We start from the raw sequence: 15,875 nt of genomic DNA, 5'->3' as shown, positions 1-15,875 counted from the left end.
CTGTATTCGTCCTCTTCTCATGGAGCCAGGTCTAAAGACTGTTTGCTGTTAAGTATCTTGGAATTATTTATTGTAAAAGGAATGCTTGTTTTGTCACACTTATAGACTGTTTCTGCTTAAACATCTTAGTTGCCCTTTGTATTTGATTTGTAAGGTTTATTTTTCCTCAGAAGTTATACTGGTTTTTCCTTAGGATTATTTCTTTACTCCCCCTGTTAGATGAAAATTCTCTAAAATTCTAATTTTGTTCTGCAACACTTGTTTGCCGACCCCTTGGGTTTGGTGTCATCTCCAAATATCAATTTTTGGCATCACCCAGGAACCAGGATTTAATTCTCCAAAGCCCACTGAGAGAGAAGTGCTTGCCTTCCCAGTTAGCACTGTGTTATTACTGTTAGTCTTTGTAGTCCTTGAGCTAGTTGAGATCCCACCTAGTGGTGATGCTGTGCAATTCCAGCTCTTTCAGAAAATAATTCTGTATGGTAGAATAGTGTGCCCAAAGATGTAGCAATATCACTCTTTAGAAGATTTGTAATTTGGTTAAAGTAAATTAGATTAGATCATCATATTTTGTTATATTTAACAAACCATCCTATTTCTTAGTAATCTTGAAAGTCCTTCTGGGATTTATTTATCTTAAGAACTCTAATATCAGGTTCCTATTACCCACCCCCCAAAAAGATATTTTAGAAAAGAGCCATACTCTTACATTTTTTTAATATATATTTTATTGATTTTTTACTGAGAGGGAGAGAGATAGAGTGCTAGAAACGTCGATGAGAGAGTAACATCGACCAGCTGCCTCTTGCACACCCCCTACCGGAGATGTGCCCGCAACCAAGGTACATGCCCTTGACCAGAATCGAACCCGGGACCCTTCAGTCCGCAGACCAACGCTCTACCACTGAGCCAAACTGGTTTCGGCCATACTCTTACATTTTTACCGGGTCTTTCCCTCAGAGTTCTCTCTTAGTGACATTATCAATTTACAAAGCATTAATAGTTTAAGAACTTTTTAAAGGTATTTTCTCCGTGTCATACTCTATTCTCACTATTGTACAGCTGTCCTCAGTAACAGAGTGTGTTGGTGGTGCATAAACTTCCCACGTGACTTTTTTTTTTTTTTTTTTTTAATGAAAAGACATGGATTTTGGAAGTTTGCTGTGAAAAGCTTCATGAAATGTGAGAATGGGAAAAAATGGCAATATTGTTGAATTTTTCTTACATAGGCACAACTTAAAATATGTATTCATTCCTGAATTAATAAGTAAACCTTCGATTGCTGCAACTTATGAAAGAAGTCATGAATATACCCTGCCTTCTCTGCCTTTGCTTATGGTGTCCATGAGTTCTTCTCTTCCTTCTATCCACCTCCCACCTGTCTTTCAGCACTTAATTCAAAGGCTCCATTTCCTTAGAGATAGAATCTCTCAGGTGAGATTTCTAGTTTATTACCACCTGTGTGACTTAGTTTCCTTGACCGTAAAATGGGGCTAATGACACCTACTTCATAGGCCTGTGCTGAGGGTGGAGTAAGATAATGCACTGCAAACCAATAGCACAGTGCCTGGGGGTTCCTAAACATTCAAGAAATTGGAATTGCCATTCATTACCTGCCCTTTTTCTTCCTGACCAAATAGACTTTTTGCAAATTTTAATTTTCTTACCATATGTTGAGTACATGTCTCTGATCTCCTCATCAGTTTGTAAGTTTTTTAGAAAGAGAGCCTGTACCACTTATCCTTATATCTTTCTATCTGCAGTGTCTGGGTGAATCTGATTTACTCAGGGGTATTTCTTGAATAACTGGACACAATTGGGTTTTTGCACTTTTAGGTGATTTTGACTCATTGCAAAGAATTCAGAAACCTGATTTGAGTAGGTTTAGGAATGAATGCAAGACTTGGGGGTAATTTATATCTATTTCTGTTGCCTGCAATGGAGTATATTCTTGTAAGCGGAAAGCAGACGAACGGGACCAAGCCCTGGTCTTGCTGAGCACCTTTTAAACAGCGAATAAAATCATATCAGGGACCAGGCCCAGTTCTCGCGAGTCCTCAAGCTAGATGAGAAGGGGTCATGCTTTTTTTTTTTTTTTTTTTTTCAATCTTGAGTCTCATGGAACTTTCCTGAAAAAAAAGAGAGCAGAGCTGGTTTGTAGGAACTGTTTGCCTTATTTAAATCTGTGGCTCTGCCTAGGCATAGATGAAGAATTACGGTATTTGAATAGCAGCACATTTTGCCATTTCTTAAAAAAATGAGCCTGAACCTTGTAGATTACATGCCCCCAATGGGTGGCAATTATAAGAGGACCCAACCTTTTCTTTGAGCAATACGGTGTGCATGTTGCATAGATAAATTCATTGGAAATGAATAGAACTTGAATATTTCACTTGGGGGGAGGAGCCGGGGAGACATGGGGGTCTGCCTAAGGTCAGTGAGCTATTTGGAATTGTCATGCAAATTGCTGGAGCTACTTACTATGTCATATTCCTCCCGAATCCTTTGAAAACCATTTCAAGTCTCAGTGAACTTGGGTTCATCCATATGCATTAACTGAATCCTTTACCAGATTTTCTTCTGAGAATGTGGGTACTTGCAGACTGCCACATTGTTTTCGAGGATTTAAAATTGAATCATCATTCAATGCCGGGCCAGTTATGTGGGCTGCTGATCTAACATTGCTCACAAGACAGTGTTTGTATTTATACTGCCTTGTGCTGCTGGATAATTGAGAGCAGCCACAGAAGACATACTGTGCTTGCGGGAGTCTTGCTCCTGTGGACTTCGCTAAGAGGCAGGTAGCATCAAGGGATCCACGTTAACCCTGCAGGGGCAGTTGCTATGGCATCGAACATAAAACAGACAAAACCAAAAGACTAAAGTCAGGTTTCTCCTATCTTCTGTCACGTTCTTCTCTGTCTCATTCCCCTCATTCTTCCCAGTTCCATTTTCCCATACTTTGTCCTGCGGTTGTTTGTGGCACATGGATTTGACTCCAACGCTGTAGACAACCTAAGCTAACTCGAGCACCAAAAGGACCTGCTGTTTCGTACTCTGTTTTGAGTAGAAATCACCTATTAATTAATTAATATAAATATTAAGTCTACAAAAAAAAATGAGGCTTCTCTAAACCTTTTCTCAATTCTCCCGTGATTGCATTTCTGTATTTATTGATGAAGGCGGGAGCGGAGTGCAGAGAAACCCTGGAGTCTGCTTTCCCCCTTTATAGTCCCGTTACCATGGAAGTGACCTTGCTGGGGAAGGGAAAGTATTTTCCCAGCCCTGAGTCCCAGGGTATGCCTGGCATTTCCCAGCCTTCTCTCTGCTTTGGTCCTGCACTTGACCCTTAGTGTGAGAAGGAGGAGGTGGGTGCAGAGGGGGCATGGAGCATTTTGGCTCCCGTGTCAGTATATCTGTGTACAGACTTTCCCCCTTTTCCTTTTTTGGGGGGGGCAGGGCTCACATGAGTCTGTTTTCATTACATCATTCTGCTATTTCCTACTCTATTGATCAGATGCTTAGACTTCAAGTGGTGACTAAGTCTAGCCCAAGGAGTTGTGGTTCTGTGTCCAGAGGGCTCGCAGCGTTTCTTCCGCCCCGTATTTTACTGTGGCATGAAATTGAGCTATAGCCGTTTCCCGCTCTATGCCGGGCATCGGATGTATAAAGACGGGTGCTGTGTGGCCCTGTCGTGGGAGGGGGGATAACCCAGTGGGGGGGAGGTAGGAGGCAGGAACCCTCAGTTACAGAAGGGCAGTGTGGCCGGCGTGGTGTGTGAGCAGGAGCGGGGATCAGAGTGAAGCTGGTTAGCGGGAGCTGGGAGGAGCATCTCTGAAGATGCCTGGCCTTTAAATCAGCTCTGGACCTCTGAGCAAGGCGTGTCAGTGACAGACTGTGAAACAAGAAAAGCCGCGTGCGCTGATGTCAGGAGAGAGCAAGGTGGGCGAGAACATCGTTGTAGCTGGAGGACAGAGGTCACGCAGGGTGTGATGGGAAATGAGGATGGAGAAGCTTAGCCTCCCTGGCCCCCAAGACCCACTGGGCTGAATGAAGGGCTGCTTAGAGGCAGAATCTAGGGCCTCCACGGACAGACACAGTTTGCAAGGGTTGGCTGCACTTAGTGTCGCTTCCTGATTCTTTCCTCTGCTTGGATGATGGGTTGGAATGAGGAAGAGAAGTGATGGGGAGACTCACTGGGAGGCCACTGGAGTGGTGCTGGGCATAGGCGATGAGGGTTTCAGTGATCTTGAGCTCCTTAACCGTCTTGATTTTCCTAGGTTTCTTTTTCACTTTAAAAAATCCGACCTAAGTTTTTTGTATGCCTCCTAGGTTTTTGAAGTTTTGCTTTGCGTTATGAGGTACTAGGTATAATATGCCTAGCCTCTGGCATCATGCCTAACACATAGTAGATGCTCGATAAATATGTATTTCCTGAGAGAGGGAAAGGATGAATTTGCAGTAGCTGGAGGCCAAAAACCTTGCCGACGATCAGTGAGAGCATACGTTAAAATAGCAATCAGAGTCCACTCCTGTAAAAGAGTAGTCTCATTTTCTGTTCTAGTTTCCATTCTAGTTTCACAAGGCGCACACTCATGGATTCGGACGAGCTTACCAAGAGATGTGGCACACAAAGTGTAAACGGTGGCCCACCTGTGGACTAGACCTTTGTTTGCTCGGAGCAGTGAGCAGTTCGTGGCTGTGCATGTCGGTGGGTGTGGCCATTCTGGGTTCTTTTCAGGGACCTGCAGCCAGCGTCCCACTTGAAACCCAGGGAGAGAGCAGGAACAATTTAGATTTCTGTGTCTTTGCACAGAAGTACAGTGTGGGGCCCGGGTAGACTCAGGCAGTTTGTGCATCGTTGCACTTGGCCACGTTTCCTGATTCTTTTATGTGCTTGGGTTTGGCCCCTGGAAACATGTTATCGGAGCTTTCTGGTTCCAAAGAAGAGGTTTCTAATCTCTTCAAATGTGAGAATCCTTTTAAACTTGCACCACCCTCCCCCCAACATAGTACCGTTTGCACCTTTGCAAAGCATTGCCTGAGAGAGAATACCTAATGATACTCAGTAATGGTTCTCTCCCTCCTCCCAGTTTTAAAATTATGAACAATTTAAGACTTACAGACAAGGTGAAAAACTTTACAGTGTTTACTTCTACACCATAACCTAGATTCAACAATTATTAACATTTTTCATATCTACTATATCTATTTATCTACATTTTACTTGCTGAATGAACAGTTTGAAAATAAGTAACAGACTTAATACTTCAGCTTGCATTCCATACAAATTGAAAAACGTTCTAAATAACCACAGTACTTTTCCATGTGTAAGAAAATGAGCAGTAGTTTCCTAAAATTGTCTGTTACCTAGCATATTCACTTATCCTATATAATAAAAGCCTGATATTCAAATCAACTGAACAGTGGAACCAACTGGTCGGCAAGGGGCAGGGCTGGTGAGTGGGCGGCGCCAAGCCAGTCAGGGCGGGTGCCAGCTGGAGACGGTGATGGGGGGGTGGCGACTGGCATTGGCGGAGGGGTGATTGGGGGCAGGGCCAGCCGAAGCTGTCCTCTGTTCACTCTGCCAGCTGCCTTCTGCAGAGGGAGGCCACCAGTGCGATGGGGGTGTCCCCCAGTCGGCCCACTGGTCACCTCCCGTGGGGAGCAGGCCTGAGCCATCAGTCGAACATCCCCCGAGGGCACCTGGACTGAGAGAGGATGCAGGCTGGGCTGAGGGGTGTCCCCCCCTAGTCCATGAATTTTCATGCACAGGCCTCGAGTCTATACTATAAATTCCAAAGAGACTAAATGACCGGAACTACCAGAATGACTGGTCTCTCTGATGCAACCCCTGGTGGCCACTGTGCTCCCACAGCCAACCTCCCACCACCAGCCAGCCTCCCACGCCCCCCTTCCCTCTGCTGGCGGGCTCTGGGACCCCACCCATGCACAAATTTGTGCGCCGGGCCTCTAGTCTCTAATGATTTCAAAGGTCTTTTGTAGTTTCTCCTCCTCCTTCTCTCTCAAATGCAGGATTCCGCCCAGGGACATATATTACATTTGTCTTTATATTTCTTTAGTCTTAAAATCCGGAACCGTACCCTCACATCTCCCTTTTTTTCTCTTTGACACTGACTTTTGGAAGAGATCAGTTCATTTGTCTTGCTGACTGTCCTATAGTATAGATTTATGTGATTTTCTTTTTCTGCATTGCTGCTTGTTTTAGACAGCTGTTTTAGACAGATGAAGTTTTAGACAGATGAAGTAAGCTGTTCTTTATGGACTAACGCCAGCTCATAGACAACAGAAGTAGATAATCAGTATTCTGCTACCTCCTATAGAATACTTATTTAAGGCACAGATGCTAAAATCATCAAGTAAAAGGTTTTGGGGGATAGGATATTCATAAACAGAAATGCCAAAGTGTTACCCAAAAGAACGCTTTCCCATTGCAGTGGGTAAAACATATGTTCACAGTGGGGAGATCTCAGGCCTGGGGACCACGTAGTTAAACTTAGCATCAGTCCCAGTGATGTTACCTGATGTTACGTGCCTCTGACGTGCTGCAGTAAAACGGACACAGTGTCATCTAGGGAATGTTTCCCCCCCCCCCAACCACTTGATTCAACCTAGTCAGGCCTTCAGACCGAGAAACAAGTCCAATGACTCCGTGAGGAAACAACCAGACCCATCCAGTAATCCTTTTAAGTGAATTTGCATTTTATTAATCACCATCCTATTTCCCTTGCCCTGCAAAACAGTGGTCCGGGTACACCTGAGACAGTGAGACAGGGCTGTTTGGGGGCGGGGGAGGTGCAGACAGCGGGCACACGTGGTGTGTGGACCGGACCCCTTGCCTTTCCCGACTCTCGGAGAATCCTCAAGCGCTGTGCACTGGAGTTCCCTGAGGGTCCTATTGCAGCTTATACAGCTTCTCCATAAATGTGGGAATTTAGCTCACGGATGTGTCGGTCTGACACCTTTTGGAAACACCGCATTCACTTAGTGAAGTGTAAGGGCGGAGGATGGAAAATGGATCGTGCCCCAAATATTTAACTCAGAGGAGTTTGTGTGTTTTGCAGACAAGGAGCCCGGAAAGCACTGTAAAACGGGCACTGTCTTATGTGGTGCCAGCTTGTGATTAACTTAGTGTCTGGTTTTGCTATTCCTAAAACCGGTCTTCCAGAAAGATGCTAGGATTAAAGTTGTTTCATCAAGGCGGTGTGTGTATGGAGTGGTCATTGTTTCAACTCTAATTTATTATTGATCTTTCAGGCCCACAGCAGCAGAACTTTTAAAATGCAAATTCTTCCAGAAAGCCAAGGTAACATGCTTAAAACCCCAAGTAAAATCTGCTATTTTTGAAACACTGTGAGTTTCTGCGTGCCGGATCTGATGTTAAAGTGTTGGGAATATCTGTTTTGCAGAACAGAGAGTACCTGATTGAGAAGCTGCTCACGAGAACACCAGACATAGCCCAAAGAGCCAAAAAGGTAAGCGCCATCAGCCCGCCAGCCCGGCAGGACCGGAAACCCATGGAAGGAGCTTCCCACAGGCCCAGGACACGCCTGTTTGGAGGTCACGTGATCAGTGATTACTCAGATGGCGGCACGCTGCCTTCTGGTTATCCCAGCTTGCTTCCCTTTGTTTGGGCGTGGGAACCATGGCAAACGCAAATGATTTCATTTTTCTGTTTATCAGCTTTGCTTAGAGAAGGTCAGTGGGTAGGGGACCGTCCTGAGTTCTGAACACTGGAGAGGTGGAACTCCCTTGAATACCTGTCTTTCCTTTGGGTTTTACAGAAGAGGAACAGTCTTGTTAAAGCCACTTGAAATGACAAAAGGAAAGACAAAACTTTTGTTTTTAATGGTTATTGGGAATATCTTGTGGGGGAGGGGGAGGTATAGGTTTTTTCCTCCTAAAAGATCCTGTGGGGACTTTGATTGTCCTCCGTATGTTAACTAAATAAGTCTTACGATGACTTGAAAAGTTTGTCATTCCAGCTTTGATATTTTTTAAGTGGCGTGTATGTGTAAGTGTATTTATGTGTGTGTTTCACCAGAGTTTTATCTTTCTGTAATTACTGATTTCATTATGGTATGAAACCTAATAAAATGCAACCTCTATTCTGGTTTTAAAATTATAATAGATATTTATTATTAAAACTATGTATGTGGCACAGATTTAGTTTTTCACTTAACTAAGAAAGCTGATGCGATAGCTGAGTCCCCCGCTCTGTAAATAAAACTGGCAAAGTATGCCTTAGTGATGGCATCTCATAGGCCCATCTGGGAGTAACTTGGAATGCTAACTTCCAGACCTTGGCTTTATAAAACGTCCTGTATGAAATGCATTTCGCTAATGCCGTGGAATTCCTTTAAATAGGTTTTGAATAGGCTTCAAGGAGTGACCCACCTGAGCGTCTCTGCTGGGCCAGCAGACCGCTGCGGGCTGGGCTGGTTCCTGGGCCGGGAGCCCCGGCTCAGGCTGGGGGGCTGCCGCGTTGGCCGGTGGGAGTCTCTGAGGGAAGGTGGCAGCGGGCAGGTCGTGGCTCAGAGAGGCACCTCCAGCACAGCAGCGTCAGCGCTTTGGTTAGAGACAGTAGAGGCTGGACATGCCCACAGTCACAGGACCCCACAGCGAAGCCTGAAGGAGGAGCCGGGAGATTCCTGGGGTGTTGGAGCTGAGCACGAGGTCTTTTGAGGAGATCTCTAAAGTGTCAGCCAGAGTTGAAAAAAAGCTGTTAGGAAGCCATTGGCTTGTGCAGTCTGTGTCTCCAAAGAACATTTTTTTTTTTTTTTTTTTTTTGCTTTGCTTTTTGTCCCCCGGAAGTTTTGTCTGATCTCATCCCGAGGCTCTTCCCTAAGAAGGTTTTCTCTGTGGAGCGTTAGCCTCACGCCTCCAGCTCCTCGTTAGAGGCCGGCCAGCCTCTCAGGGGCCCTTTTCAAAGGCTGCCTCCCGCCCAGACCCAGCCTTCCTGTGCTGTGTCCTCCTGAGTCGCCCCATCTCAGAACACCCGGGTTACCTTTGTGTTTAAGACCTGCTCTCCTCCTCATCTTCCCCATCGAACCACTGATTTCATTACGATCCCCTCCTCACCTCCCTCTGCACCGTGGCTCCGAGCCGTTTCCTCCTGGTGTTAACTGGACAGAGCAGCAGCTTTCTCCCCCTTCTCCTTCCCTGCCTCCTCTCTGCGCCTTCTTAGACTCCGGTGCAAGATTGACTTTCTGATCACCTCACCTCATTGCTCAAGAGTGGTTTCCAAAATCAAACAAAAACTTAAGCAAATAAATGAGGGGTGTGGGGTGGGTGGCGGGGAGGTTCTTATCAAACAAAGGCCAAGCTCTGAGCCATGAAGCCATGGCCCCGCTTGACCTGAAATCCAGCTGCCTTGAACCACGTACGGTTTTCACTGCGTCACCCACACTTTCCTTTGGCCCCCCTCCCACCAGCTTGAGAAAATGAAGACCGCTCAGGCTGTGACCCTATTCCCTTACTTTCAGAGATAGATTCCAGTGATTTATTACATATTAGTGCGCCATGCATTCCAGATCCCGTTTCACGTGTCTCTGAGACAAGAAGTTGCTAATGTTTAGGGGTGTGGTCTGATTTTTTTCCAACCATGTCGTCTGCTGTTTGCTTGCTTTCTGATTGTAGACCTAAACCTTGGGGCTTGTCTCGTCCTCTATCCCTTCAAGTAGAAAATGGCCACACATCTCAGCGTCACACTGAGGAGTAAAGGGAGGACGGAAATTAGTTCCTAAACATCTTACAGAGAGGAGGTGCAGGGTTATCCCGGCTCTCTGGCTTCGCTCGGTTGGCACTTTCCCTGCCACAATTCTCGTTTTAGGGTCCACTTGGGTTGTGAGCTGCGCTCCACACCCTGCCCAGGGTTTGGGGCAGGTACGCCGACCAGGTGGGTCCGCATTGATGACAGTGTGTGTCTTGTTCACAGTAAGAACCGAAGCCGTTAGCTGGCTCCACGAGTGTACCAAGGAAAGACGGGGTGAAACTCTGTTTTCCACCCTCTTGACCGTCCCCGATCCTTGACATCCACTTGTCCCTCAGGTTCCTATTAATAGCCGATGGCCTCCCTCCCTCCCTCCGCGGCTGACGATGCTGGCGAGCAGCCATCTGCCCGCTCCATACCTGCAGCTTCATGCAGGCTCAGCCACGAGGAAGGAAATACTCTCCATCACCAAGTGCACTGGACGCCTTGGTTGTGGGATGTCTTTGGTGCTCACCGTGTTTAGGTGACTTTGGCGTACCAGTTGGTAGGAGGATCTTTCCGTGTGCGGTTGGTGTGACTCGTCCTTAGGCTCCCCCGCCTGGACCTCTGCCGGGCTGCTCAGGGCCTCCTGCTCCGGGTTCCTGGGGCAGGCTCGTTCCTCAGAGGCTACCTGTCCGTGAGAGCGCTTTGATTTTTGTCTCCTCCGTTTGTTATTTTTCAAAATAGAAACAAACAGTCCATTGACACACCGGTGTTTACGTCGCGACGGGGCCTGTTGACGTAGCTCTGGCCCCGTCAGGCAGCCCGTTGATTTGACATTTGTCGTCGTAGACGGTCTCTTTCCTTCCCTTGTGGTCACCCCAATTAAGACACATTTTCCGATGTGTGTGTTCTTATTTGCCATGCATCCATCTCAGATTCGGAAGAGGGGGGCCAGCGTGGCGGCTGTTCTCAGGAGGCCCCTCGGAGCCCGCCCTGCTGCCCTCTGGCCTGGGAGAGGCAGATGCCAGGGCGGGAAGTGCTCGCTGGGAGCCTCAGAATTCCCTGTCTTCATCCTGATGGACTCCTTTCAGTCAGGGGAGAAGTCTATTAAGAAATAGAAACAGACCCCTTTGGCTTCCCTGGTAGCTTGGTAATGTAAGATGATTTCTGTGTGTGTGTGGTAATTATAGAAATGGGGGATATTTGTTTTCTTGCCAAAGGCAGAGTATTTGGCCAATTCTGGGTTCTTTTGCTGATAAGCGTGGTTTAATTTCCTCTTGCCCTAAATTTTCTGTCTGTGAAATGGAAGTTCTGTCTGACCCCAGGCATGTGGTGGAGGGTGATGAGAGAGTCGATGTTCCTGGACCCTCAGACACTCTGTAAATTCTACATGAGGGCACGCTAGCTAATAACCACTCATAAGAACAGAGTTCACTGCAGCTACATAACTTCTTTTTAACTTTCCACTGATCCCCGTGCGTGAGAAGAAAGGCTTCGTAGCCGTTACTCCCTCTCACGTGGCTTTCTAGGAGCCTGTCTCTGGCCGCCTTTTGGGGTTCCACAGCCTGTGGTGTTACCATTCAGCTGCTGGGTCCGCTGGGTGTGGAAGGGTATAAAGTATTTGGTAGAAGTCATATGCTTAGGGCTGTGTGCATCTTCCGTGGGAGCACCTGAGCTCCAGAGTTGGCTGATGTCTCACAGTTGGCTGCATGTGAGTTAGAAGAACCTTGAGTCTCCACAATCACACTCATATGCATATGCAATGTCTGTTGCTGAAACCCACCGATGGCAGGGCCAGGGCAAAGGGTTAGGAGCTCCACAGATGCCCAAATGCCAGCTGCTCAGCCAAAACGCATATTGGCCCGAGAAGAGGTGAGGTGAGGAAATGTACTCAGGTCTTGTTATTGCAGTTGCTTGTGTTCTGAAGGGAGGTAGGATCACTGGAGGATTTTTAAAAAAATATATATTTTATTGATTTTTTACAGAGAGGAAGGGAGAGAGATAGAGAGCTAGAAACGTCGATGAGAAAGAAACACTGACCAGCTGCCTCTTGCACACCCCCTACCGGGGATGTGCCCGCAACCAACGTACATGCCCTTGACCGGAATCAAACCTGGGACCTTTCAGTCCACAGACCGACCGACGCTCTACCGCTGATCCAAACCGGTTTCGGCAACTGGAGGATTTTTGTTTGAACTTTCTCAGTGATGAAATCGAGATGTTAGAAATAGTGAGCCATTATGGGAAGGAGGAAAGGGATATTGTATCACTGCCACATTTGGCTGGAACCATTGTGAATGGGAACAACGGGACAGTCTCTGTGGGTCCCAGTCTTTCTTAAAACAGCCTGTAAGATCGGGTCCACAGGAAGGACCCATTTGCTGGATTCATTTCATCCCCCTTCGTGCTTAGGAATAAATGATAGGAATGTTACAATTTACATTGATTTAATCCTGGAGGCCCAGTGCATGAAATTCGTGCACGGGAGGGTCCCAGGAATGGCCATCCGGCTGCTGTCCGGTGCCTTCCTTCCGGCTGCCAGCTGGGGCCTCCCTTCGCAGGCTGTCAGCCACCGGCCAAAGCCTCCCTTTGCCTCTCGTCACCCCCGGTTGGTCAGCACATGTCCTAGCGCGCGATAGAACTCCTGGTCTCCCTGTTGAACTCTCACGGGGACATTTCGCATATTAGCCTTTTATATGTGTAAATAGTTGACCCTTGAAAAACACTGGTTTGAATCATGCAGGTCCACATATATGTGGACTTTTTTAAAAAAAATACACAGTCAGCCTTCTGTGTCCGTGTGTTTTGCATCCACAAGAAACTGGAGAAGATCTAAGGTGATTTCAGATGCTTTATAAATGGATTTTAGTTTTGTTCCAAGTCTGCCCAGTAGAGGGCAATGATGGGTTTTGATTCTGTGAGGTTGTGCAAAGCAAACTGAACAAAAGTTTTTGGCTTTGTAAAAAGTCTCAGATTTGGAGCAGAAGGATCAAAGGTCTGTTAAGTTCTTACTGAGCCCTGAGTGTTAGGCACCTTAGTCAGCTGGAGTGAGGTTTTTTTGTTTGTTTGTTTGTTGTTTTTTTTTAACTGGACAGGAGGTGGAAGGGTGATGATTTTAAGTATTTTTAACTCTTGCCACTTTTATTGTAAATTACAAATCAAAGTAATGTAACATTTATATTTTACATAATTCATGTCAAAACCAAAAATCTCAATTTGGAAGGACAAGATTGGAGAATTTCCAGTATTTTGTGGTCAAATTAATGCAGTTCTGGATGGTGGCAGACTATTTGCAGAAAGTTCTGCAGTCCCTGCAGTGCTCAGGGCGCGGGAAACAGGAAGGAGGGAGTCCAGGTGTTGGATACCTCTGAAGGGAAAGTGAACTGACCTCTCTGCCTGTCACATTTATCGCGGATTCGATGCAAGAAATGCATTCAGGTAGGCCCGATCGTGTGTGTCCTCCTATTACTTTGTGTTTCTCTTCCCCATCCTCTTGTTTATAAACAGCCACATAGTAATCTATCTCACTGAGGTACTTCCATGCTCAAAAGAGAGGAAAGAGGGCTGTGGTGGTTGAGTTTGCTATTTTTTTTTTTCCTATTTTAGAGAGCAGGTGTTCAGAGAAGTTAAAGTTACTGGCTTAACTAGGTCTGTAAGTGGGACAGATGTTCTCCTAGTATAAATAAGCCCTTGGCTATGTTCATTAATTTTTTTTTTTTTTTTTTAAATGCATCATTTTAGTCAGCTTAGAATGTAGAGTTCATTTGGTGAGAAAAGTGCTTTTGGACACCAGGGGGTGCTATCAGAACAGTTCATTTGCTCTAGGACTCGGGACAGGAATTACTTCATAGTCCTTGAAAACCTTGGAGGGTGTAGATTTTTTTGTTTTTCCTTTAGCCCTGTGCCTGCTGTAAAGAGTTTGGCTGGCTGGTGTTTGTGCTGGGGATGAAGGAGGCACAGGAGAGGATAGAGGAAACAGCAAGTGGAAAAAGCATCATAAATGACTGTCAGTCCAGTCAGAGAGTTGATTAAAAAATGCATTTACTCTGGGTAAGTGGCCCTTTCTGGTGGCATTTGACTTTGAGCCAGGAGAATCCACTCTGGAAATTGTGATCTGCTAGTCCTGGTAGCTGCATTTTTTTTTAAATTTTTTTTTTGGTGGTGGTGGTGGTGGGGAGGATATTAGTATTTTCAGAATGAGATGTCTTAGACACACCAGTTGGAAACTTAAAAATAATGTCCTACATCATTTTGTGAACAGTATTGTGAGTGATACTCTTTGTACAAATGTAGTTTCCTCACACTTTTGCCTTCTGTACCTTGGGTGCAGGAATGGTGTCAGACTATTCCCTGTCCCCAGCACCCAGCACAGTGTCTTGTCATTAGCAGCAGTGTGTGGCCTGGAAGTTTGGTGAGCCACATTGCAAAGTGATGATGATGGCGTCCTTGGGAGAGCATGAGGGGGCGGCAAAGCTTCTGGTTGTGAAGGAGAACAGTGATGATGTTTTTCCGTTGGCGCTGGGTTATTGTATTTCACATCTAGGACTCAAAGTTTAGGCTTAAAATTCCTTGTTATCACTAACTCGCTAAGGGTCTTGGGTGAGCCAGTTAGTTGTACTCACCTTTGCCACCTTATCATAAAGTGGAATGGTTAGACTTTATTATCTAACATTTGTGTATTATCTCCTTTAGAGTATTTAATAGCAAAAATTTAGTCCCTACCACTCAGCGTATTTATTATTGGCACTTCTGTCTTCGGCCAGCACACACACATTAAGTCTTCCTGTTACCTGAAGCCACATTTCAAAACTAGGTTTAAGTAGGCTTTTAGTGCTTTCTAATTTTGGATCAGCTGTCATTTATCCCCCCCTTTAGGGGAAATAATTTAAACTTAACCCTTTACATTTAACTTTATATCATGATCCTGTAAATATTTACAATGAGCAGGACATTTTGGAGAAGGAAAGGTGAAGGAGATAGGAAGTAATGGATAATTCCTTCTGTGCATAATTAGGAAAGGAAGAAGTCCACACCAGTAGAATGAATCCAGGTGTCTTGCCTTCCCATAGCATTTTACATTGCTGTTATCCAAGACATGTCATGAGACCAGCAGAGGGCGCCGTTCACACGCTTAAAAAAATCATTGTGTGAGTGCCAGGTGGGAGGGGATGGTGCTCTGCTTGTTTTATGTTAAACAGATTTGATTGTTATAATAGAAGAGTACGGCTTTATTGTTCCCTTTTTAAGCCCAAACATTTTTTTTTGTTTGCAATTTCTTTTAATTTGAAATTAAGTAGTTTTAAAACAAATTAAAATTCAAGAGGTCCAGTTAAGGTTGCACTTTGATACAGAATTTTCTAAGCTTCTCATTAAATTCTCTCAAATTCTAATACTGATTTAGAAGAGAGTGTACTAACTTTTAACTTTTTTTCTCATATACAGAAAGAAGAAGGAGCCTTTGTATAACTTACAAAGCAATAATAGAGCTAAGCAATTAAAACAATAGTCCTTAATTTAACCCACATTCCAAAGGTCATTTGAAATTGTTTGGGTTATTATACAACCAGTTTATTAGCTGATATAATTCAACTAGGGAGGAACAGGGAAGGTCCTGTTTTATCAAGACCAGATGGACCTCTTAGGGCAGTGGTCGGCAAACTCATTAGTCAACAGAGCCAAATATCAACAGTACAATGATTGAAATTTCTTTTGAGAGTCAAATTTTTAAAACTTAAACTTATTCTAATGCTACTTCTTCAAAATAGCATTAGTATTTTGTGGAAGAGCCACACTCAAGGGGCCAAAGAGCTACATGTGGCTCACGAGCTGCAGTTTGCTGATCATGGCCTTAGGGGATAAAGACAAAGTTCTGAGGGGTGGGTTTTCTCTGGGACTTTTCTCTGTGGAGAGAAGTATGAGGAGGGAAGGGAAGGATGAAGAAGAAGGATGAAGAAGGTGAGAAACCAAGCCTGGAAAGAGGTGGAAAAGGCCCAGGAATGACTCTCTTGGACAGGAAGCTGGGGTCCACGGAAGTCTGTGCTTAAGTAAGACTGAGCTTGGTCTCTTCTGCCAAGCCCAGCAGCCCCTGGCTCTCCAACTTGTTTATTGGGTGACTGTGGGCTTCAGCCGAACCCTCTTTGTCTCACCTGTGACATGCAGT

General features: G+C 45.4%; 1 protein-coding gene across 1 annotated transcript in view; it reads left to right on the top strand.

The window, feature by feature from the left end:
• The window catches only part of STK39 (serine/threonine kinase 39), a 252,613-nt gene that overhangs the window by 104,639 nt on the left and 132,099 nt on the right, over positions 1-15,875 (top strand). The window contains exons 9-10 of the mRNA XM_084892329.1: positions 7,279-7,327; positions 7,431-7,496. Of these exons, the coding sequence (XP_084748455.1) occupies positions 7,279-7,327; positions 7,431-7,496 (115 nt within the window). The remainder of the gene's footprint in view (positions 1-7,278; positions 7,328-7,430; positions 7,497-15,875) is intronic.

The sequence above is a fragment of the Pipistrellus hanaki genome (genome assembly GCF_964339955.1).
Source record: "Pipistrellus hanaki genome assembly, chromosome: 8".
Taxonomy (NCBI): domain Eukaryota; kingdom Metazoa; phylum Chordata; class Mammalia; order Chiroptera; family Vespertilionidae; genus Pipistrellus; species Pipistrellus hanaki.
The sequence above is the reverse complement of the archived record's forward strand: the minus strand, read 5'-3'. Positions and strand labels throughout refer to the sequence as shown.